The sequence below is a fragment of the Theobroma umbraticum genome, unplaced genomic scaffold (genome assembly GCF_002168275.2).
Source record: "Theobroma umbraticum cultivar Fairchild unplaced genomic scaffold, ASM216827v3 scaffold_44.0, whole genome shotgun sequence".
Classification (NCBI taxonomy): domain Eukaryota; kingdom Viridiplantae; phylum Streptophyta; class Magnoliopsida; order Malvales; family Malvaceae; genus Theobroma; species Theobroma umbraticum.
The window spans coordinates 6,845,436-6,870,243 of record NW_018397255.1 but is presented as its reverse complement, the minus strand read 5'-3'; the positions used below and the strand labels follow the sequence as shown (position 1 = coordinate 6,870,243).

General features: G+C 33.2%; 2 protein-coding genes across 3 annotated transcripts; both read left to right on the top strand.

Annotated features, from left to right (window-relative positions):
* The first annotated feature begins 869 nt into the window (after positions 1 to 869).
* SEC6 lies at positions 870 to 20,405 on the top strand. Of its 2 annotated transcripts, XM_021419711.2 has the most exons (26): positions 870 to 1,168; positions 1,279 to 1,317; positions 1,664 to 1,752; positions 1,850 to 1,940; positions 2,374 to 2,463; positions 2,576 to 2,655; positions 3,227 to 3,319; positions 5,336 to 5,362; positions 5,608 to 5,715; positions 5,817 to 5,955; positions 6,053 to 6,097; positions 7,080 to 7,135; positions 9,366 to 9,474; positions 10,029 to 10,169; positions 10,259 to 10,438; positions 10,979 to 11,062; positions 11,163 to 11,249; positions 15,429 to 15,473; positions 16,072 to 16,150; positions 18,013 to 18,082; positions 18,662 to 18,749; positions 18,860 to 18,949; positions 19,107 to 19,223; positions 19,407 to 19,469; positions 20,052 to 20,209; positions 20,296 to 20,405. In XM_021419711.2, the coding sequence occupies exons 1-25, from the start codon at positions 1,040 to 1,042 to the stop codon at positions 20,181 to 20,183; spliced, it is 2,271 nt and encodes a 756-aa protein (XP_021275386.1). In that variant the 5' UTR covers positions 870 to 1,039; the 3' UTR covers positions 20,184 to 20,209; positions 20,296 to 20,405. The 2 variants fall into 2 exon arrangements, with proteins under 2 accessions (XP_021275386.1, XP_021275385.1); XM_021419710.2 differs by having other exon boundaries at positions 20,052 to 20,405.
* A 1,234-nt stretch (positions 20,406 to 21,639) lies between these two features.
* Positions 21,640 to 24,798, top strand: LOC110429132 (Eukaryotic aspartyl protease family protein). Its single transcript, XM_021445024.2, has 6 exons — positions 21,640 to 22,147; positions 22,432 to 22,549; positions 23,030 to 23,253; positions 23,810 to 24,034; positions 24,130 to 24,268; positions 24,583 to 24,798. The coding sequence occupies exons 1-6, from the start codon at positions 21,972 to 21,974 to the stop codon at positions 24,796 to 24,798; spliced, it is 1,098 nt and encodes a 365-aa protein (XP_021300699.1). The 5' UTR covers positions 21,640 to 21,971.
* The last annotated feature ends 10 nt before the right edge of the window (positions 24,799 to 24,808 follow it).

Here is a 24,808-nt window from a genome sequence, read left to right as displayed (position 1 = left end):
ACGTAAATTTTACCCATGGTTCTTATTTCTTTACTGTAGGTAAAAGTAAGCTTTTAGAGAACTTAATTGGTTAACCTTTGACAGTCCAATTAATTGTCATTTGTTTGTCAATTAAGCCCTTCAAGGGCCTCTGGTTGCTATTGAAGAAAGAAAGACAAAAAAAGGAAAAAAAAATAAAGGAATAAAATGACATAAAAAATTCTTATTAATAATAAATAAAGTGCAATGTAAAAATATACACTTAATTAAATAAAAAAATATATGATTAAATAATATATTAAAAATATTTAATTATTATATAATTGATAAAATCTTATATGCATTTTTAAATAAAAAACATTTCAATCAACTATTAATTTTATGATAATAAAGAATAAAGTATAAGATTAATATCAAATACTTATAAAGCAAATATTAAAATTGATTTAATATGTTTTAATTTTTTAAAAGAAATCTAATTATTTTATTTTATTTTTTATTTTTGAAAAGAAAAGTAATATACTTACATGTTTATTGAAATATATTATATAGTATATATTTTCTTCCATATAATTATATTAATATATATTCTATACTATAAATAACAGTAAACCCTTGATGAAGCTTTTTTATAATTTGTTTCAAAAAATTAAAAATTAAAAAATATTTTTATTTTCTCATAAAATATTTTTATCATCAAATTTTTTACTATTTTAAAAAAATTAAAAGGATAATAATAAAATTGATGTATTAAAAAATAAATATTAAATTAATCCATACTTGTTGTCGGATTGCAGACTACTTGCAATCGTCGGGCCAGTCAAAACCGTGTTATTCAATACCCAATTGGAGGAGATCGGGTCTGGGTCTGGGTCTGGGTCTGGGCCAATCAAAGAATTTGGACAGACGAAAAGCAAAACCCGTTTGTCTGCGCTTAGATCTCTCTCCAACAAAACTCTGAAAATTCGAATTCCACGGAAAAGAATTTCCATATTCCAAATTCGCTTTAGTTCCTCAAATTGAATTTCTTTTAAAGGGAAAACCTCTGAATCAGGTAAAAATGATGGTGGAGGATCTGGGCGTGGAAGCCAAGGAGGCTGCGGTGCGTGAGGTGGCGAAGCTGCTTCCTCTTCCTGAGCTCTTACAATCCATTTCTACAATCAAAGCCGATTATATTACCCGTCAACAGGTGACCACCCCCTCTCCTTTCTTCTTTTTTCTTTTCATGTCGATGATTGAGGCTTTAACTTGTGTGGAGATTCAAAGTGGGCAATTTTGTTTTTGTTTTTCTATTATTAGGCAAATGATGCTCAACTCAGTACAATGGTTGCGGAGCAGGTACCTACCACAACATTTTAATTTTTTTATTGATTATGGGTTTTGTTTGGTTTTTGCTTTAGCTACTTGTTTTTCAGTGTTTGGGTTTTGTTTGATTGACTCAAATGAGCAAATAACTAAAATGCAACCCTAATTATAATGTACTTGTTCTATATAGAAAGCTACATTTTTAATTTATCTCTATTTGCTTTTGTATCAAAATGTGTTTTTAGCCTTTTGCTTCTGGAAGCAAGAAACAAGTAGCAAAACCAACAATCAAAGAGTACTTGATTGAATATATGGAGCTAAGGAAGCCCTAGACTTTTATTTTAATGGTTTTTTCTTCAAAAAATACTATGGACTGCAGGTTGAGCAGGCCCAAGCTGGGCTTGAGTCGCTTGCGTTATCTCAGAAAACAATACACCAGCTGCGTGGGAACTTCATATCTATTGAGAAGTATGTTTGCTGATATTACATTGAGATGCCATCATCGTTTTTTCTCTTGATTTTTCTTTTGAAATCCTTTTAATAATTGGATCACCTTGTCTATCAGGTTATGTCAAGAATGCCAAAACTTAATTGAGAACCATGACCAGATAAAGCTTCTTAGCAATGCCAGGAACAACTTAAATACGACGCTCAAGGTGAGTTATCCGTCTTCTTATTAATTGAAAACCATGATCAGTGTAGCTGCTCTTGATGGTTTTAACTAAATACATGCATTAATAAATAATTATGCTTTGAGCACACATGTTTTAAATGCTTACATCCTTTCTGTTGCATGCCCAAAATTTTTTCTTACCATTTAAGGGCTGTCTTATTGGGGCTGCAGCCATTCTAAATGTTGGAGCTGCAACTAGAATGCTTGCAAGTCTTGGACTTACTGTTGGAAAGAAGGATGGTAATATTGTTGGATGGAAGGTGTTAGTTATTTATGAGGTTTATTGTCAGGTTTTATAGTGAAACGTACTTCTTGCCAAGTGCAAATCTGTGGTTATGTGGCTTTTGTGCCTTTCAATGTATTGAATACTGTTTCTTGAGTTGTGGCAGTCTTGTTTATGTCTTGATCTTTTGTAGGATGTTGAGGGTATGATGTCCATTTCAGTTGAAGCTTCTGAGGCCCGAGATTCTTTGAGCGATGATAAAGAAATTGTCAATACATATGAGGTGGAACTTTTTTGTTTATAATCGCAGTCGGTTGTAGAATCAGTTTGTTTTAACGTTTGAGACGTCTTGTGTTAATGCTCTGTATTTTCTCTTTTCATCCTTTATTTCTCAGAGGTTAACTGCCCTTGATGGGAAGCGGAGGTTTGCATTAGCAGCTGTGGCATCTCATAAAGAAGAGGTTGGCAGGTTAAGGTATGCATCGCCTTCCATTTTGTTGCGTTAAATATATAGTTTTTATAGCAATGCCAATGTGATTGTTGGAAAATTGAAGTGGAAATATTAATCTCAATATTAGAAATTAGTTCCTGCTATTATATGCCTTATCGTTTTAGATGTTAGGCTGATTATGGTTTAAAGAAATTCTAAAGGGAGAGGACATGGTAAAATTTGTTTCAAGCAACAAATATATTGCTGCAGTGGCAGTTGTAATGTCACACCAGCCAGCTTTGATATATGGTGCAGTGCATCGGAAATGGTTCCATTTGTTTTTGGTTTTAAACAAGAGTATCTAATGTTCTCCTGTACAACTAGTGCAGCTGTTCACCTGATATTTGCTCTTAATGGGCTTGAATTATGTAACACAATCATGCTTGCTGCAATACTGGACCTAAACAATGTAATCATATGAAGTCTTCTGTGATAAACTATAACAAATGTTTGTAATTTTAGTCTCACCTTTGTGATGTTTCTTCTGCTTCGTTTTATATTTTAAGATTTTTTGACTAATTTCTATTGGTTTTTTTAACATGGGATGTGTGTCCAGAGAATATTTTGAAGATGTTGATCGAACCTGGGAGACATTTGAGAAAACGTTATGGGGTCATATTGCTAATTTCTACAAACTTTCTAAAGAAAGGTATGCTCATATGAATCTAAGGAAATTTTGAAACTGGTTTGTCTAAATTTATTTGAATATTGTCCCTAAATCCTAATTTTTTGCCATCACACTTCATTAAGATCCCTTAATATTGGTTTCCTGTCTACCTGCCAAACTGTGTGCATTATCTTCAACGTTACATTTTTAAATTGCTTTAGATTAGCAATTTTGTTGATTCTTGTCTCTGTTTTAACAGCATATTATCATGACAGTAGCACTTTATGCTTTTTCTATTATGGTATCTGGCAGGTTATGATAATATTCTTTCTAATGATTGCATATATAAAGTTGAACATAATTTTTAAAGGAAGTTGGGAAAAGTTCCAGAGTGAGCAGGTAGGATTATGAACGAAAATGCCTGAAAAGACGTGTAATCTTCTGCTTAGGGATGATAAATATTCAATGGAGAGCTTATCCTCGGGAAAGGAAAAATATGTTGAGAACTCTAGTTATAAAGCTTGTCTAGCGGACATGGTTGCTGAGATCCCCCATCTTTGCATTATTTTTAATAATTCTTGCACTCCTTTCCTACCTACCCCTCCCTTTTTGTATTCCTTATTTTGCTTTCTATTTTGAGCTTTTGTTTAAATTCTCTACATCTGGCAACTGTTTTCCTAGTCTAAGTGTTTCACTAAACCATAAAAAAATCCCTTAAAAGTCTTGCTATAAGTATCCTGCATAATAAAGATTTATTTTGGAATAAGTTTTGAGTATTTAAATTTGATTGAAAAGCTTCATTGTTAATTTGTGCTTAGCCTACTTGTTAAGCATTCAACCTAAAATCAATTCACAATAAGTGAAGAGATGTCAATTTAAAATATGGCCCGAACAAGCCCCAAACTAAATCTGTGGGATAACAGTATTTAACAACTTACATTTCATGTGTAGACTCAGTCTTTACAAATGAAACAAATGGGTCTACTGTATGTACAATGCATTCGTAGTTACAAAAAGATTAATAACGTAATAAAATAATACGGGGTCTGATACCTTGTTAAGCATCAAACATAAAATCACTGAACAAAAGATTGAGAGGCTAAACTTCAATAAGAGATCGCAGCAAACTTCAAATTTAGCTGATGACACCACACAATGGTACCTTTTGTGTCAAATAATTGTTAGAGATGCTTAGTTTTTTATTTGATTATTAGCTGTTGAACAGAGCATTTTAAGTTAATTGATTGGAAGAATGAAAGTCGTAATATTTGGCAGTTCTTAATTTTGTATGAAAGAAAAGAATGATTGGAAAAAGTGAGGGAACTGAAGAAAAAAGTGGTAGGATCCCAGGTCTAAGGTGTAAGGCTCATCAACTAGCAGTTAAGACTCAAGCGATATGAATAATGGGGAAAGTGGTGTTGAAGGTTATAATTGGTTTTGGAAGAAGGAATTCTGTCCCTCTAAAAATGTTTCTTAAGTTCCATTCCTCTGCTAAATAAGCTGTTAGCAGGTGAAAGGTGTCCAGCAAATGATGCCTCTTCTTTTTATATCAAGCTTTGGCTTTAGAAAAGCAACATTGGACTTCCAAAATTACCAGACCTGCCATTAAATTTTTTTCGGGGGCATTTTATTGTTTCTTCTTACATTGCATTGGTAATCTACTAAGACTGTTTGTTACATTATATTTGGTCATTGGTGGTTTGGGGTATGATAATTGGTTAACTTACAGCTTAAGAAAAACAGGCATGAGGGAAGGAGCCTTGTGACTTTGGATGGAGTTGTATTACTTGTATCACTACTTATTTGAAAAGGATAAAATGATTAATTTCTTTATTTGTTTTTCATGCATCGTATTTTATTACTATTCTTTGCGTTGGAACTCAGAATAGAAATATATTTCTCCATCTGGATTAATTGCTTCAAATTAATGTCACTCGTGCTATTTGTTTTTAGAGATGCTTTGACTTTTTTAGGCATATTTAACCTTAAAAGAGGTTACTACTCTTTTGTTTTATTGTTGTTTCTAGTCTCACTTTTACATGTTTACCTATTTTGCAGTCCACAAACCTTGGTTCGTGCTTTGAGGTATGCTGTTGACAAGCTTTTGGAATCATTTCTATTTTGCAGCCCATGTATCTACAAGGTCCTAGGATAAGTTTGAAAAGTTTTGCATTTTTATAATGAAGTATATGGTTTCTGCTTGTACTTTTTCTTTAAAATGCCTAGTAATAGTACTTGGTTTTTTTGTGGTTGGGTTGATATGATAAAGAGTAGCTATGTTAAAATTTTGACCTCTTCTCCATAATAAGTTTCTTTGACTTCTCTTTTAGAGTTGTTGAAATGCAAGAAATTCTTGATCAACAACTTGCTGAGGAGGCAGCTGAGGCTGAGGGAGGTGGTGCAATGGCATCTATTGCAAACCCTCGCAGAACTGGCAAGTATGTAACTGGTGTGATGTTTAGTTTGCCAACTATCCTTAATGCATTTTTTGTAAACAATGGATAACTATACATTAAGTTTACCCTCTATGACATTGCAGAAAATCTACCACGTCATCAGCATCTTCTAAAAGTTTAACACAGCCGAAGTTGAAGGTTCAGGGGAAAGGCTATAAGGATAAATGCTATGAGCAAATAAGGAAAACGGTTGAAGGGCGGTTCAACAAGCTTCTGACAGAGGTACTTTTCTAATAATTTGCCGGGCACATTAGAATGGGGAATATATTTTGAAAACTTTTTTAGTTTCATATGATACTGATAGCGTTTGTTGCACCAGCTTGTCTTCGAGGACTTAAAAGCAGCTTTGGAGGAAGCTCGAACGGTATGCTAAACCGATCTCTATATATTTATTTAACTTTTGCGTCCGATTCACTCAAGTGACTTCAAATTTGCACATTTATGGTAATTTAATGTATAGGCTCCTTAACTGTTTCATGCAGTTTGCTGTTCTGCACAGAAATTATTTAAGCACTTCAACTCAGTGATAAAGTTAAAACATTGTTAAAGGGTAAAAGAAGATAAAGTTGATCATTTGAACGGTTTGGCATGGAATTTAAAACTGTGCTTTGAGATGGTTCAAGGATAATTCTTAGCAGCATGATGTGGAAGTTCTGACATAATGACAAAGTTTTGTATTACCTAGTTGCAGTGCACATAATGTAACACATAAATTGTAGAATTTTAATCATTCCATCTAATGCAAAAAAATTGAGATGATATACTGATTTAAACAGTTGCAATGGGGAATCATTACTTCCTTCAGAACGATAAAAGCATTCAAAGTGTATCATATATGGGGCACTTTTACAGTTGTCAAATGTGAGCTTACCATGATTTTTGTTAAGAAACTTGCAGGTTTATTTATTTAATGTAAATTCTATGTTTACATAACATACACACAGTTTTTAGCTGAATTGCTATTTTGAAACTATAAAAACACATTTATCTAGTGGCCTCCCCTTGTGTCATTTAAGTTGAAGTTAAATTTCTCTTTCAAGGGCTAATGTGGTATTAATATGTTTGTGGTGGATGTAGCAATACTCTTTTTGAAAAGCTTATGCTACGCTCTCCATCTCTTGGTGCTCTTTCTAGTTTAACTTCTGTAGCCTATCATGATAGGAATTCATTCCATTTAATGCACTTTATTTATTTATTTGTTTTGTGCATGGGATCGTAAGTCTGATCGGTATTATTTTTCCCTTGTAATGCCTATAGCTGCATTTTCTGAGTTCTGACCATTTCTTTATTGATGCAATAACATTTGCTTCATACTTGATTCATTTGATTTTCATTTTGACAATTAGATTGGAGAAGAGCTTGGAGATATTTATGATTATGTAGCTCCGTGTTTTCCTCCAAGGTTTGCCCTGCTACTGACCTGCTTCCTTTTCTGAGTTCATTTGAATTGATGCCAAGCGCTTAGGTTATGTATCCATCTAACTCTAGATTCGAAGTTTTACATTCTGACAAGATTTTTCTTTGGTATCCTTTTGATACAGGAGTATATTATTAGGTTATTGTTATTTAGGAATTATAGGTGAACTGGCCAATTGACAATAGCATCAACTTTGCTTTGGTCCACTTCAATCCCTTGGCTTGAAGCAACATATCCCAAGAAGATAACTTTGTTTGTCATAAATTCACACTTCGTGAAGTTAGCAATTCATAACACCCCGGCGTCACCTTTACTTTTTGCCATTGCATTATGCTCTTTATGAGATAATTAGATCTTTCACCTTGACTTTGCTTTACTGTCATCAAGTTTCCCTTGCTATGCACAAGGATTTTATTTTAAAATTTTTAGATTAGATGATAAACTATGGCCTGCTGTGTTGTCTTTATCATGTTTAAAAACTTGACCCTTTCAATGAGCTCTGGTATATCAGGAGGGCTTTAACACAGAACATATGGGGTTATGCAAGTTTTAATCCTCAATAATTGATTAGTGACTGGCGAATGTATAATTGGAGGGTTGAAGCTCTCTGTCAAATTTACTTCCTAGGCTGGTTTTTCTATTATCAGTGCTGGTAACAATATTTTGTCTCTTTTCTTTAACAAGTCCACAGCTCACAGAAAAAGATAAAAAATAAACCAGGTGAAATTCCCAACATAGCTGAAAGTGCCCCGTCCTCTGGACTCACTTTTCTAGTAGTATATATATGGGATGAGGTTGGACAACTCATCTTAATTTTGTGACTATGTATTATACAGATTATTTCAACGAAACTTTAGGTTATAATTGTCAAAGAAGCATACTAAAAAAGATGAGTTTTTTACATACAATAAGCATGTAAATACTAGTAATTGAGTGGATTTACCATAAAAGACATCTAGCTTTACATTACATTTAACTCAGTTGAACATAACAAGTTTTACCTCAAAGAGATATAATGAACAATGTATAAGCATGTCAAAGTGCCATGTTAAACATTCTATTTGTTGATATGTGGAGCTTGATATTGATCCTGGTAGTTCTATCTTTTTGTACTTTGTTTTAGCTAGAGGGATACTTGCCGCTTGCATAAATTAATTTTTTACCATTTTGAATTAGTGTTGATTTTGAGTTGTTTTAAGTTCACACCATTTGGGCCTCACAGACTCCTAGGTGATAAGGAATGTTGAAATTTTAAAGCATATATTTTGCGCCTGTATTGCAATTATCTCATGTTTGATATATAGACTTTCGGTTAAAACCAGCTGAAGAGCTAATTCATCATAGGTGCAGAACTGCATTTGTGTGCATATGTGCTTGTATGCCTATCAATTAGCATGTAGTCCACATGCATATATACCTGGTATTACTTCATAATCATATGCACATGCATGTAGGTGTATTTGAAATATGCCAAGCTTACTTTCTAAAAAAAACAAAAGAGAATTATTCCAAGCTTGCTAGTCACATGCTGTACTACAAAGTCCTAGTTTCATCATCTATGTTATCACCAATAAAATTTTTACCAACAGAGAACCTTTGATAACTTCCACTTCTGTTTGAATAGTTTACATTCCTTCTGTTTCTGCATCTCTTTTCAAGCTGAGAAAACTTATGCTTTACTCTTTGCATTTTTAATAAACTTGTGTTTATTATTGTTATTATTCACAATCTATTCTTGCCAACTTCTCATGCTTAAGTTACATCTTCTTGCTATAAGGATTGTGTAGGTATGTTAATTCAATTCAAATAAATTTTCTGCAGTAATTATCTGTTCATGAGGTGAATATATTTTAATCATTACAGTTTATGGTTAAGTATGCATTTTTATGCTCATTGAATGGGCTTCTTAATCGGACTGCTCTCCCCCAACTTTCTAGTTGGTGAAATTTCTTTCAGATTGCTATAATTGCCTTCATCTGGTTCCATTCCTTATTAACTAATAGCCAGCGACATAATTCCCGCTCTTTCAGAACGTGGTCCAGAGAGTTTGTTCCTGTGGCTGTTATAATTTTAACATTTGTGCTTGTATGTGCCCTGATTTTGGTGTGTGGGACCATATGGCACTGTGCTTTGAGCTTGGAAAGCATGTTTTGTTTAATGATAATCTTCCATGAAGTGTTCTATTCCTGTCTGATGTGGTCATCCCTTCTGGCAGATATGAAATATTCCAGCTCATGGTGAATCTGTATACAGAGAGGTTTATTCAAATGCTTAGATTGCTAAGTGACAGAGCCAATGAACTAACAAACATAGAGATTCTAAAGGTATTTTCAGGATCTTTCACGGTTTCAAAGATGACATCTCAAATTACTTTGCATTTTTGTTCATTGAACTTGACCTGTGCATGTTTTTATCACTGCATGATAGCTGATGATCATAACCCTGGAGCATGGTGAAAAGAATATTTATAGTAAAAATGAAATTGAATTCGAAAGCATGTACAATTTAACATATAAATCTGTATCTCCTGTCCAAGAGTTAGCTACTGGGCTAAGTTTTCTAAGAGCAAATAGTATTGAGCAACAAGTATGACTAGGGTAACTGTGTAGTTGAGTATAAGACAGGCAATTAACTTTAGGAGCAACATGAACAGAAGATATCTTCAAGTGTTTCGTCTGAGAGATTATTAATTGACCTAGGAGTTAATCCACCACTTTGGTTTTGCTGTCTTTGAATTTCTTTTCTTTCTGGTATTATGATTTTGTGTTAGGGCACAACATTTTATTAAACGCGTTGCATCAGTATTTTGTTTCTATATCTTGTTTTTACTCTACTTGTGTAATTTTAATAGTTTATGGGTGTTAATGCTTGCACTTAGGTAACCGGTTGGGTAGTTGAATACCAAGAAAATTTGATTGGGCTTGGTGTTGATGAGACTCTTGCTCAAGTCTGTTCTGAGAGTGGTGCCATGGATCCTCTTATGAATTCGTATGTCGAGAGAATGAAAGCTACAACAAGGGTAAAGATATACAACATTTGGTATTTTTAGAATGGCTTAGATCTTTTCTGTTTCTCATTTTACTATTGCTTGCACTCTTCTGTGTCTAGAAATGGTATTTGAACATCTTGGAGGCTGATAAGGTCCAACCACCAAAGAAGACAGAAGAGGGAAAGCTATATACTCCTGCTGCGGTTGATTTATTCAGGATCCTTGGAGAGCAAGTGCAAATTGTTAGGGATAATAGTACCGATGTCATGCTTTATAGGATTGCTTTGGCAATAATTCAGGCAAGTTAGTGGAATCTGACAAAGATAATGCTATGCTTCATAACTTGGGAATTTATGTTGGGACTCATGAGATATAACAAAAGGTTTTGGAACATTTCTCAGAATAATTTGAAACTTAAATAATGTAAAATCAACATTGTTGTGTTTATTCTTTTTCCATGGTTGTATCTCTATGCTAGTACAGATTTAACTCTCTTTCAACATTATTGAAATATGTTTCTAATCTTATTTGTTCTGTGTACTGTCCAAATCTGTACATCCTTCAACCTCTTTTCTTTTTACTGTTTTGTGGCCTCCTTGCAGGCTTCTATTGAGTCTAGATGGGAGCATACCATTTTTCCTCTTTGCATGCATTTACAAGGTTTACTTGAAACGGTTTGATATTGATTGAATTGTTTTCCTTTTGGTGTTCGCATCACTCAATCTATCTTCATCCTTCTCATATTTCCTTGCCACATTTTTATTTTAGATTTCCTAGTGATTTAGCTCTGGAGGTCATAGTCTGTTATTAAATTGGACTTGCAAAATATGCCTTTTCAGGTAATGATCGATTTTCAAGCAGCTGAAAGGAAGAGACTTGAAGAACCTGCTTCTGATATTGGTCTGGAACCTCTATGTGCAATGGTTTGTAAATCTTCTGGGCATTTAGCTTGTGGCCGTGTCATTTGGTGGTTACTGCTTGCAAAACTTATTTACCATTGCCTTGTAATCTAACCCTTCCCAGATTAACAACAATTTGCGCTGCTATGACCTTGCAATGGAGCTGAGTAACAGCATCATAGAGGCTCTTCCTCAAAATTATGGTGACCAGGTTTGCCATATCAATCTAGTTTCTCCTTTTTCGTTTATTTCTTGCGATCATTTTGATAAGAATTGCAATGCTGAATAGAGACAGTCAAATTTTCTCAAGTCATACCTAATTGCTGCTTTCTTCGAAAGTTACTTGTACTTTTAGCGTCTGGATGAAATATTTCCATCTCTACAACTAAGTTTTGCTCATATCTTTTTCTCTTCTTCTTTATTTACTTGAAAGAATTTTCAATTTCCCCTGTTTCAACGTCCCTCTCATCTTTGCTCAAATTTATAGTAAATGTATTAGTGTATTGGTAATTGTTTTTCCAAATTTTTTCTTTTGTTATTGTGGAAAAGAGAAAATACTTCTGATTTTTTTTTTGATGAAGAGTATCTTTAGTGACAACCTATTGGAAAAGAAATTTCTCATTCAAAGTATGCAAATTTAAAATTATGAATTGCTATTAAATATGACAAAGTTCATGAACTCGTAACATTCACTTTTCTTTCTTGTTTGGATGAGAATGTATGATTGAGAAACCTTTCTTTGGTAAGAAAATTTTTAGTTTGCATATAAAGTGACAACCTATTGAACTCAAGTTTCTCATTTAAAGCATGAAAAATAATAAATTTATATCCTTCATACAAGTATCCAGCTAACAGTCAAAATTTGTTTTCCGGCTTCTCCGTGCTTAATTTTTTAAATTTTACAAATAAAGAACTCGAAAATCATAGTTTAGTAGTTTGCATATATTCTAAAAAAGATATATATATTCCCACTGTTTCAAACTGAATGCCCACTTTTCAAATGGCACAAAGTTTTAAGAATGAGGTATTTTGTTTTTTAGTAGACAAGTATTGCCTTTAAAAGTTGTAAAAATTAGAAGGGCCCATCTAAAGTTAAGATTTCAATAAAGGGTGATAATGAAAAAGTTTTTTCCATTTTGGGAATGTAGACAATATTTTGAAATATTTTAAAATAGTAAGGTGCACATACAATTTGAAATAGAAAGAGGATATTTTTCTCAATTTTTAATTTTAAATGATTTATTGTTCTTTGTTATTGTTACTTCTTTAGAGAATTTGAGTCAGATATAAATATATATTGGCTACAAGAATTTCAATTATATCAATACATGATTTTTTTCTTAAAAAAATGATATTAAAACAATTTCTTTTAAATCATACAATTTCCATGAATAGTTATGAAAACATCTATGATATTTTTGTATATATCCTTGACATATTGCAAACCCATGATAATTATTATTGGAATTTACAAATATTCAATAAATATGTTAAACATATCCATAGACATTTGTCACATTTATAAAAAAGTGGATTTTTATATTCGTAGTGTTAGATATATCCATATGTTGTGGCAAAATATATATTATTAATATTTGATTCCATGCTCTTAAAACCCACTTTCATGCAAAAGCCACTTAACACCCCCTTAAAAGTAAAAACCCACTGGATCCTTTGGGTTTGGCCTATTTCTTCTAGAATTGGGCATATTTTCAAAGTTACTTGAAAACAGCTTCAATTTCTGTGACAAGGTTTGAACCTTTAACATCATTAATATTAACCCTCAATCACTTACCATTAAGTCAACTAAATTTGGTGCCCACCTTACAATCTTTAATGTATATAGGGATATGTAGCATTTAGTCTCTAAAGTTTAGAGAAGTGTCTAATTATTACCTGTACTGAAAAAAATGTTCAATGTGATATCAAAACTTTAATTTCATGTATCAATTTAACCCAATGCATAACACCATTAATGGAACATGTTGATGTGGATTATGACCAATCAAAATGTATCATCTGGCTAGAAAATGCCATATCACCCAATGGGACCATTTCATCTTGCACGAGTGGCTACCGCTTGTGCACATATGGTTGCCATGTGTCGTAAAATAATTTTAAAATTTTTATTCTTTAATTGTTTTTATTTTAAAAAAAATTAAAATTTTAAAAAAAATTAAAATTTTTTAACAAATGAAGTTATGCCATGTGTCATGAATCAAAGAGTGATGTGACATTTATTGGCCGCATGACACATTTTGATTGGCTTGTGACACGTCATTAGATTATCTTGACAAAGTTTGATGTTGGGGCATATTGATAGATAAAATAAAAATTCAAATACCACATTGAACATTTTGTAAACTATAGAGGCTAAATGTAACATAATCTTATATATATATGAATATATAGTTATGCACACTAAATATCATCATATTTCATTTGGTTTACTTGAAGAAATATACTAATAATTCTGTTAGCTTTCTTAAGTGGCTGCCAACATTCCAAATGAGAGAAAAAACTATGGACCTGTTCTAGTTTTGGAAATGATTGCTAGTTCCAGTTTCACTCTATATGTGATAAGGTAAATTACTAACTTGGAAACTGTTTTCTAATTTTCAGAAAACAGGACAACTATTTAAGTTGTTTTTCAACTATTTGTCTAAATTAAACCATTGTTTGCCAATATTGCAAATGTAGTTTTTACCTTATTTTATCGAACATAGTTAGAGTAAAAGTTGAAATGGAAAATGGAAAAATTTTCCAAAATTAAAGAGGCCATAGTTTCCTTCGTTTTTCTTTGCTCCTCCTTTTCTCTTTCAATACAGGTTTTCAAACTGATGCAGGCCCTCTCAAATTTACAAGAGCTGTTCACACTGCCAACAATCACAAGAAAACAACTCAAATTAACCCAAAAAATAGGACCAAAAAACGTAAACCCATTGTCAATCAGTTGTCAATAACCAACACAACTCAAATTAACTAAAAGATAGAATCAGTATTTCAAAAACTAGATAGTCAATAAAACCAGTTAGCGAGACAGGTCAGAGTTCAGCGAATTGAACCAGCATTTTATGTTTTAACTTTGGTTTTTTTTCTTTAAAAGTTTTACTTTTTAGCATAACATTATTGTTTGAAGCCTTACATGTGCATCTGGGGGAAACACAGAAACACACACACACACACAAAAGTTGAAAAAATAAACACATTTCAAGTAATATATGTTGGAATTTGAATAAAAATCTTTAGGACATGTTTTAAGCAATGATTGGGGCTTAAGCTTAAAGTGAAAAATTATGTTAGGATTTGAACCTTCAAGATTAACAATGATGGTAAATTTGAACCTCCCAAGGAACTCAATGTGGTATTGGCTAGTATTAATCACATTAATTTTTGTAATATTTGGTGTTATTGCAAATTAACAATTTAGATATTTCTCAATTTCATTGCATGTCTAGGATTTAATAATTAATTTGTTACTTTCAATTATTTATATTTTGAACCATGCAAAAATTTACCTATACCCTGTGTAGTATTTTAATATGACACTAAAATATGCATAATACATGAATGAATATATACTGAAGTTTAATTTAAAATTTCCGACATATACTATAAATTTCTGTCATTTTTACTCAATCAATATCAATATTTTATACACATGGATATCAATACGAGCAATTTAGGGGTCTTGATATGGATATCATTATTGATATCTAACATTTCAGCTGTCATGTGTGTTATTTTTGCCACATTAGCTGACGCGTGGCCACCTTAATGGGGCTAACAGAATCTCTTTGCAACTTCTCTCAATTAAATCAAATTAATGAGGAGAAATCCTCAATTGATCAATTGGAAAGGTTTATCCAGATTGCACGTCTGATGAAAGTTTTTGTCATAAAAAAGTAATAGTAACACACATAAGTTAGTTAGTGGATTTGCATTATACCATGTAAGAATAATAATAATAATAATTGGTATGCACTTGTAATTGGATTTAAATAAACTACATAAGACAAACAGGAGCAATATCTGCATATATGCAATGTAAAACACCAAATCAACTAGGATAATTGATTCATTACTCTATGAACATGTGTTTGATGAAATTCCTTACTTTTTATAAAATGATGTGAAGACGTATTTCTTTTACATTGTCATTATGATCTCATTGAATATGATCTTTATAAAAATTATAGTAAATAATTTATTGCAGCATATATATATATATATATATATATATATATATATATATATATATATAGATCGATAGATAGATAGAGAGAGAGAGAGAGAGAAGAGAGGCGTGCACATGATCTATGAAAATGTTTCCATCCTTCTTTTTGCTCTTTTGAAGTTTTGAAATCCTATATCCTTTCCAATTCTACAGGTAAATTTTGAAGACACGTGCAAAGGTTTCCTGGAGGTTGCAAAGGTATGCTGAAATTTTGATGGTTTTACCCCCTCTAACCTACCTTTTCTCTTCCCTTTCTTTTGGATTTTCAGTCTAATTTAGTACTGATAAATTTGTTGTAGTTGTTGAGGTATTTTGGGCTTGATGTGTTGTGTGCTTCATACTTATTGATAGTTTGAAAATTGTGGTTTATATACAGCTAATTTCCTGGGGCATTTAGTTGCTTAATATTGTTTAACCTTGGTCTTGGTGCTTATTGTAAGCACCTGGCCAGTTAATTCATTAGTTCCATATGTCTGTTCATACATAGAGAACTGAAATTTTTATGTGGTGGATGCTCAAAACTGCTTGGGCCATAGAGGACTTGTTCTTGCTGAACTATTGTGTAAATATATTAAACTTCTTTGTACTGTGCCGTGAACTATAGATAACTATTTCTGATGCAACAAATTAGCTGATCCAGGATGGTGTTTCATCGATTTAAATCCTTTTTTCCTTGTTAATTGCATCAATGCTGAATGTTTCCTGTATATTTTTCTCAATTTGTTTTAGTGACTTTATTGTTGTAGTATTTCCTTTATCCAAAAGGAATCACATACAGGTTGTGCATTGTTAATAGGAAGCTGTACATCAAACTGTTAATGTAATCTTTGAGGATCCTGGAGTGCAAGAGTTGCTTGTAAAGCTTTATCAAAGAGGTAGAGTAACTTCAGATTCTTGTGGTACACCTTATTAAAGTTGATTCCATTGGTATTGCATCTCAAATACACTGTCGGAATCCTCAGTCCTCTCTTGTATGGTTCAAATTTCTTGCTTGGTGCAACTTTAATGATCCGTAATCATGCTTCTCCTGCAATCACTAGAGTGATGGTTAGACTAGTTTTAGCTATGTTTACTTGGGACTCTGGTGAGTGTTGGATAGCATACATATATGTACTTACGGTAAATAAGGAGTCAGAGCAGCATAGGTTTTTAGTCTCCTCCCTGGAGTATGCTATTTTTATATGTATTTCTCCTCAGATATTTGGTGTTCCCCCAGTGGCATAGTCCTCATGCTTTGTTGTTGTGTTCTCAATTGACTTTTTGATCTTGTCCTGTCTGTTGCTCTGGTACTTAGATGTTTTGGGGGCATTTGTTGACTTCCCAGTTTTACACATACTTGTGTTGAAAGGTGCCCCTCAAATTGGAGAATTTTCTACCTATTTCGGAAAAAATTCTTAATGGGTCTCCACTTTTGAGAAATAATTTGGAGAACTCAAATGAATAAATTAATGTAGAAGTTTGCAGCAAGATTGCTTTTTTTTTTTTTTTCAGGAGCAGTCAACAACCCTCCCTCTTACAGTACTTATTATAACACTTTGATAGAACTATTCAGTTTTATTCTTACACTTTGAGGATAATCTCTCTAAATTGGTCCCATCCAATCTATTACATATCCGATCTGGACAATTGTAGGTCTGTTATATGAGGAAGAGAAATGATCAATTCATGTGGAAAGTACTCTTGTATTGGATTTTCTGAAATTGGATTGAGCAATATTTGCTACTAATCTGCACTATTACTGCTATTTGCTCTTGGCCTAATTTCCTCTTTCAGAAGTTTATGCTTCTCTTATATTATATTGCTTATACTATTTTGCAAGAGTGGTAGTTAACAAAGAAGTATCAAGTTAACTAATTTAACATAAATGGTAATCATCTAATCTAGATACCAAACATGAGAGTCTAGGCCATATGCTCTTTTATAATTTAGCATGCACAAACTATGCCCCAAAAGAGGTGTCATCTTCAAATTTTATGAAATTTTAATTTTTAACTGTACTGACTGGATTGTGTGCCAAGAGGCTTACGATATTATGGTCCATTTTGGAAACCAAAATTTGGAGGGTGGGATGTGGATTTGGTTTTAAAATTTAAATACATTGTTTGAGAATGATTTTGAAAGCTGGATTTTTGTTTGTGTGAAATCCACTTGTAGTTTTAGGGGTTCCAAATCTAGGATTTCAAATTATCTTTTGAGCTATGAATCTGTCATATGAACCCAAGCAAAAATGTCTCCCTTCTCAAATCTAAGATTGGTTAAAGTTTTGATTAGATCCTAGAATCGTCCAAACAAAAGGATTTCAAATTCATGAATTTTAAGTGAAAAGATTTGATATTCTTAAAAATTTTAAAACACAAACCCAACTCCAAATTCAACCTCCCTAACACAACCATATTGCATTGGCTGTTCCTAAAATTTAAGGAGATTATATTTTCAGTTGTATATGTGACTTTCAGATTGTTCTTCACCCTTTCTTGAAAGAGAATCTTTTTGGCATCCTTTTACTTGTAAATAGAAACTATGCATGCGATGACTATTTTTTCAAAGTACTAGCTAGATGAGCACCTGTTGGAGTGATTAAGAGAAGTTGTGTTCAAACTATTTTTCTATTAGTTGATCATGTTCCAAACATAATGAGGAATAAAAGAAAGAAACAAAAGAAACGCTACTTATTCAAAACTCTGGAATTTTCCAGTATAAAGGATTGATTTGGGTCTTTTACCTTTCTATTTTTCAGAGTGGAGTGAAGGGCAGGTTACTGAGTACCTAGTTGCAACATTTGGTGACTATTTTACAGATGTTAAGATGTAAGTTATCTTTCCTTAAACTTGGGTGACAGCATGCTTTCATTTCCATTCATAAGAAATAAAAGTAATAAGTTTGTATTTTATAGGATCTATGTAGGACTTGCATTTAGAAATTTAACCCTTTTTTTCTCCCATCATTTAGAACTTCGCATTGAGCAGTAGATGCTGAAGATTCAACATTTAATGACATTCATGATTAATTTTATTTACTGTATGCTCCTTTTTCAGCAAAGCTCACATATCTATCAATTTTAGTTTATTATTATTCCCGACATTTCAACGTTAGAACAATAATAGCTGGATCTAGACCTGCTGGTCTGGCTGTTGAGCCACTCAAATCTAAATGCTGTATCTCATCCTGAAGTTGCTTTCTACTGTATCTATCCTAAGCTTTCTATTATTTAGCTGAAGTTTTCATTGGCTTTGAGACTGGTTTGGTAAAATCCTTTTTGGAGGCCTCTTTGGAATAAGATAGGTTTATGCAACACTTTATGCTCTGTTGTATATTGATTCATCATTCACTCATCTATGTCATGGTGAAACTGTTGTTTCTTATTGATTTAATGCTCCACAACGAAGGTACATTGAAGAACGATCTTTCAGAAGATTTGTTGAAGCATGCTTGGAGGAAACTGCAATTGTTTATGTTGATCATCTTTTGACACAGGTTTTATTATTATGTTAAAGGAAACGTTTTCCGTTTTGTTTTCTCTTTCTGGTGGATATAGGCATGCATGCATCTTCCTGTTACTTATATTCTTTTGATCATGATTATAGAAAAATTACATCAAGGAGGAAACAATTGAACGAATGAGGCTAGATGAGGAGGTTCTTATGGACTTTTTCAGGGAGTACATTAGTGTATCTGTAAGTGTTGCTTCTTGATCAAGGCATTCTCTCAAAATAATCATCATTTGTGATGTCTTGAGATACTTCTGCATTATGCCTTGCCTTATCATTCAGTTGTTTCTATCCAATAATTTCTGCTAGCTCTTTCTTCATTCTGTTTTTCTAACTTCTGCAGAAAGTCGAAAACAGAGTTCGGATACTGAGTGATCTAAGAGAGCTTGCTTCGGCTGAGAGTCTGGACACGTTCACGCTAATTTATACAAATATTCTTGAGCACCAACCCGACTGCCCGGTAAACATTAGTAATATTATAAGATGCTATCTAGGCTGTCCTTGCCCTCATTACATGAAAGAGTATAGAAAAGTCCTATTCACTTACACTGCTTCTAGTATTTGTTCAGAGGTTATATATGTTTGCAGAAATCTGCATATATGTCAATGTTTCTGAATAAATATTTCTATTTTCTAATTACAGCCGGATGTTGTTGAGAAGCTTGTTGCGCTGCGCGAAGGCATCCCGCGCAAAGATGCCAAGGAGGTAAATGCCACCCTTTAATTTCGTTTATCTGTTTGATAATCATATCTGAGACTTTAGGATTTGGTTTACGTAATGAAAGGGAAAAAAAAAAGTGAGTAAGCAAAGGTAGGGGAACGTGAGGTTGAAGGAAATGGAATGAATTAAGATGAAGTAATTAAAATATGTAGAACCAGGGAGATCAAGAGTTGGCTGTCTTATCCATTTTCACCAACTTTTGGACTGAAGGTTTTGGTGGATACAGAGAGCCAATGCCTCTTAAGATTCTTTTAATCATTTCTTTCCTCTCAACTAATATGGAAAAGTTTCCAAATATATATTTATTCTTCTACTACTGTTTTTTACTTTCCATTTTCTTCCCGCTGAACTTGCAAGAGTGAGAAACTCATTCTTTCCCCTCAAGGCAATTATTATTGTCATTGGAAGGATAAAGCATTGGCTATTTTCACCTCCGGAGATTGACAAACTTTGGCCCCTGTTATATGAGCTTTTACTAGTGTTAAATCATTCTCATTCTCTTGCTCTAAATGATGTTGCTTGAGGATACTTCTGTTAAAAATGTGTTATGTTTCCTTTGGCTAACAGGTTGTGCATGAATGCAAAGAAATCTATGAGAACTCTCTTGTTGGTGGAAACCCCCCAAAGGCAGGATTTGTTTTCCCAAGGGTGAAGTGTTTATCGGCCTCTAAAGGATCTATATGGCGAAAACTGACATAGTTCAGTTGCTGTGCTTTTGATTATAGGTTTGTTGCTGTATAATTGTTCTTTTTTTTTTGCCTGCTAGGCAGCTATTAATTGTAATAAATTTGCTTTTTTATATTTCTTTTAGGTATTTCCTTATGGGATGGGTGTTGACAATGGTGGTGGGGGGAAAATCTCAATTCTTTTGTTATAAATATTTGATTTTTGGTGAGTAAAATTTTCACAAAATTATATATTCTTTGGGCTTTAGTTTCTCCAAAAATTTACATGTTTCATAATGTTGTGTAAGACTCAGACTGAAGGTGGATCTGTGCAATCAATTTTGACACTCCTGCATCAATTGTTAATGGATATGGATTGAAACTTTCTCAACTGGTTTAGTAAGCATAAAGTTCATCCCTAGTCTAGAGGGATGAAACAAGCATATTTTATCTTCTTGCAGAAAGCTAGTTTAGCTATCATAGTAAGCATAAGTTGTTGGATTATAAGAGATGTTGACAGCACAGCTTAGTTAATTAGTCTTACCAATTGTCACCAGCCATGGGAGTGGGAACAATTCTTCCTACCTCCACATCTATAATATTATATATGTTTCTCTTCATGTATGGTTGCAAACTATTAGAGTAAAATTTTTCTCATCATCTTCTTGTAGTTTAAGCTTTCAAACTAGCTTAAACTTGTAGTTTAAAATATGTATGTTAAGTTAAAATCCCACTTACTGTTTAAAATTTAGTAAAAAAGATTACTTTTGATCAATCCTATCAGCAAATATGATTTTATTTTTTTATAATTTTTGGAGAAGTAAAATAGTAAATAAAAAAACAAAAAACATAATATTAAAAAAAAATTTGACTTATTCAAGAAAATTTAAATAAATTATTATAATTAATGATTGATTAATCATTAATAATTAAAATATTATTTTTTATTTTATAATATGTTATAATAATGATGGTATAATATGATTATGTAAATCATAACAATGTCACGTGAGTATAAAATGAATAAAATGATAAATGATATTTTGATTAATTATAATTAATTAATTATTAATTATAAAAATTTATTTAATTAAAAATAAAAATATAAAACTTTATTGACATAATTAAAAAAAACTGATAAAACTAAAATTCAGGTAAAGCTGAATGCTGACATTAAAGGAAAGTGCCATTTTGGCAGAATCACAGACAGCCCCTTCTTTCGTGATTTCTAACATCTTCTTAAAGGAAGCTTCCAAGAAATTACTATGATAATTGAACTGAATATGCTTGCTTTATCAACACTTTATAGTTATACCTAAACTCCTTTTAATTTCTCCCAGGTTCCTTTCCGTTTATTCCTCAAACATTATTGACTTTGTTTATGGTTTTCCATACTGTGTACTCGTTTCCTGCTCAGATGGACTTGCTCATGCTTTAGCTTTAGAATTGTTCGAAAGCCCACCACAGCAATTCTCCCATCTAAGAGGAAGGGAATCAAACAACAGAAGAAACCTCATTTTTTAACTATATTTAACACTCGGAAATACTATGATTGTTTCCTTAAGGGAAATTTGGAGAACCAAGCAATTCCCATGAATTCTTATCCTGCAAGAAAAACATCCATCCAAAGATTCTGAACATTAAATATCAACAAATTTTTGACTGATCAATCAAGGCATATAAACCACGAAAGGCCAAACCAGAATAAGGTTAAAGCCTTATTTTGTCTCTTTCGGACATTTTTATCTGAACAAATACCGTCTCAAAGTTCCTCCTGGGGTTCAATCACTTGTCATCAAACAAGGAAGTGAAAGAGAGACAAATGGGGAAAGGAGGAATGAGTGTGTTGCTGCTGTTACTGTTTTTGAGTTTCTGTTCAGCTTCTGATCAGAAATGGAGGAAAGCAATGATATCGACTGACAAGGGCTCTTCCATGATGATGAATAGAGTTGGGTCGTCCATTCTGTTCCCAATTCATGGAAATGTGTATCCAACTGGGTATGTATAGAATATGAATGGGTAACTTCCATTTTTTGTCAAAATTGGCTCTTCTGGAAAGTTTTTCGTAAATTATCCATGGATATTCTCATATACAGAAAGACATTTCATAGATTTTGTACTTCTGCTTTTCATAAATGTTCATGTGAAACCTGCTCTCTATGTATAGTGGATTTCATATGAAATACTGCCTAGAAAGTAATAGTACGATCACAAATTAATACTGTAAGATCTCTGTACATGTTGATGAAGTCATGGAATTCACCATTTGTTCTCTATTGTAGGTACTATAATGTTACAATCACTATAGGTCAGCCTCCCAAGCCCTATTTTCTTGATCTTGATACTGGGAGTGACCTGACATGGCTTCAATGTGATGCTCCCTGCGTCCATTGTACTGAGGTGAAATTTTTAGTGTACGGCATATATAGTATATACGCTTTCATTTTGGTTAAATAATAATACTGCCAAATTATTTGTTGCTTGTGGTCTATCTGACTTTGTATCTTTCTTAATTAATATTTGGTTGGTTTGATGAGATTGATGGTTTCATGATGAGAAAGCCTGCATATTATGAGCAAATATTTATTAAATTGAATAATCAATCCAATTATCTGCAGCAGATGCCACATACTTCAAAAACTTTAGCCTGCTTGCTTATCCTCAACATACAGTTTCCTGCTTCAATGTTGTGTTATGGAAATTCTGTCAGTTTTTTTTTTTCTCTTATTAAATCTGCTGGTTTCCATGACCTCCAATTTCTTGTGTGAGATCCTTACTAGTTCCTGATCACAATTTAGCGAATGTCATTTTGTAGACGCTCATATTTGTTGGTAGAGGTAAATGGTTAATATTAAATGTTTTTTATCACCCTCTTTGCAGGCACCTCATCCACTTTACCGACCCACCAATGACCTAGTGCCCTGCAAGGATCCACTTTGTGCAGCATTGCACCCACCTGGTGACTACAAATGTGAAAGCCCAGAACAATGTGACTATGAGGTTGAGTATGCAGATGGCGGTTCATCCCTTGGGGTCCTTGTGCGAGATGTGTTTTCTTTAAACTATACAAATGGAATCCGACTCAGTCCTCGTCTAGCCCTTGGGTTGGTATCTAGGCCAAAGCTATCTTCATTATCAGCAATTTCCATCCTGTCAGAAGTACATAATTCTTGCAAGCTGCCATGGCACCTTGCCATTTCATACTTCTTGCTATGAACATCTACATTGTCATTATTTTAAACAAGTACATTGATCATGTCTGCAGCTTTTATTTGTTCAAGGAACTTGGAGGAGACAGGGAGACGGTGGGAGAAGGGGAAAAGTTGGAATGAAAAGATTTGATGGATGAAATTCTAACTAGGAAAACTTTCCTTTAAGATTTCTTTTCTTTGGCATGAAAAGTTCCTGTTGATACGTATGAGGCAATTAAAAACTTCTCTTTAAATTAGCATTAGGTCTTCTAATTTCTGAAGATTTCTATTGGACATCTGTTATATAGGGAAGCCCACTTTACTCCTAACCGGGCATGTTACGATCCCTCCCCCTTATTTATCCTTTTTGTCTTTCAATGCATAAGGCACCAGAAATTTACTCTCATGCCTTTTGGAACTTGCTCCTCAACACAGCCTTATACATTATGTGCTTTGGTTCCTTTTGCAGATGCGGGTATGATCAAATTCCGGGTGCATCTTATCATCCCTTAGATGGAATACTTGGCCTTGGAAGGGGAAAATCCAGCATTGTGTCTCAGCTTCAGAGTCAGGGTTTGGTGCGAAATGTTGTAGGACACTGTTTAAGTGGAAGAGGTGGAGGATTTCTATTCTTTGGGGACGGACTCTATGATTCTTCACACGTGACTTGGACATCTATGTCACAGGAGTTTACGTAATTAAGCCTTCTCTTCGTTTATTTTCATAGTTAAACTTCATTATAGTTGATTGCTTTCTGATAGCAAATCCTCTGCTTGCTGCTTATGGCAGTAAGTACTACTCTCCAGGGATTGCGGAACTACAATTTGGTGGGAAAGCTACGGGTATTAAAAATCTCATTGTCGTTTTTGACAGTGGGAGCTCTTACACATACCTTAATTCTCAGGCTTATCAAACTTTAACGGTTTTGGTAAGTTCTGGGCCAATTTCAGAACATCTTCAAAACTTTATGCTGCTAATTTCTACTGATCTTTACTTGTTGAAACTTAATATTGTTACCTCGTGTCTAATTGTTTTTCTAAATAATTGGGAATATAATAATTAATTAGATAGTCAGAAATAGATGCTGCTACTTCCTTACCATAGCTGTGTCCTTCTGGTCATATCAACTCTTTCTTATGTATTTCTTATCACCTAATTATTTAGAACTATAATTGTGATTTTCTTTTCCATGAAAATTTTGCTAGTTTAACCAATGAGTATAAATGTCATGTGTATCTCTAGTTGAAGAAAGAATTAAGTGGAAGGTCTTTAAAGGAAGCCCCAGAAGACCAGACACTCCCACTCTGTTGGAAGGGCCGGAAGCCTTTCAAAAACGTACGTGATGTCAAGAAATACTTCAAGACCCTGGCTTTGGCCTTTGCAAGTAGTGGCAGAACAAGAACCCAGTTTGAATTACCCCCTGAAGCTTATCTAATAATATCAGTGAGCACTTACTGACCTAACACCT

Bases quoted from the DNA above. Each gene is read 5' to 3' on its own strand.
- SEC6 (XM_021419711.2), top strand. From the start codon at position 1,040: ATGATGGTGGAGGATCTGGGCGTGGAAGCCAAGGAGGCTGCGGTGCGT. The intron at 5,363-5,607 runs GTATGCTGTTGA...CTTCTCTTTTAG, and splicing joins ACCTTGGTTCGTGCTTTGAG to AGTTGTTGAAATGCAAGAAA. The intron at 11,063-11,162 runs GTTTGTAAATCT...AACCCTTCCCAG, and splicing joins TGGAACCTCTATGTGCAATG to ATTAACAACAATTTGCGCTG.
- LOC110429132 (XM_021445024.2), top strand. From the start codon at position 21,972: ATGGGGAAAGGAGGAATGAGTGTGTTGCTGCTGTTACTGTTTTTGAGT. The intron at 22,148-22,431 runs GTATGTATAGAA...TCTCTATTGTAG, and splicing joins GGAAATGTGTATCCAACTGG to GTACTATAATGTTACAATCA. The intron at 23,254-23,809 runs GTTGGTATCTAG...TTCCTTTTGCAG, and splicing joins AGTCCTCGTCTAGCCCTTGG to ATGCGGGTATGATCAAATTC.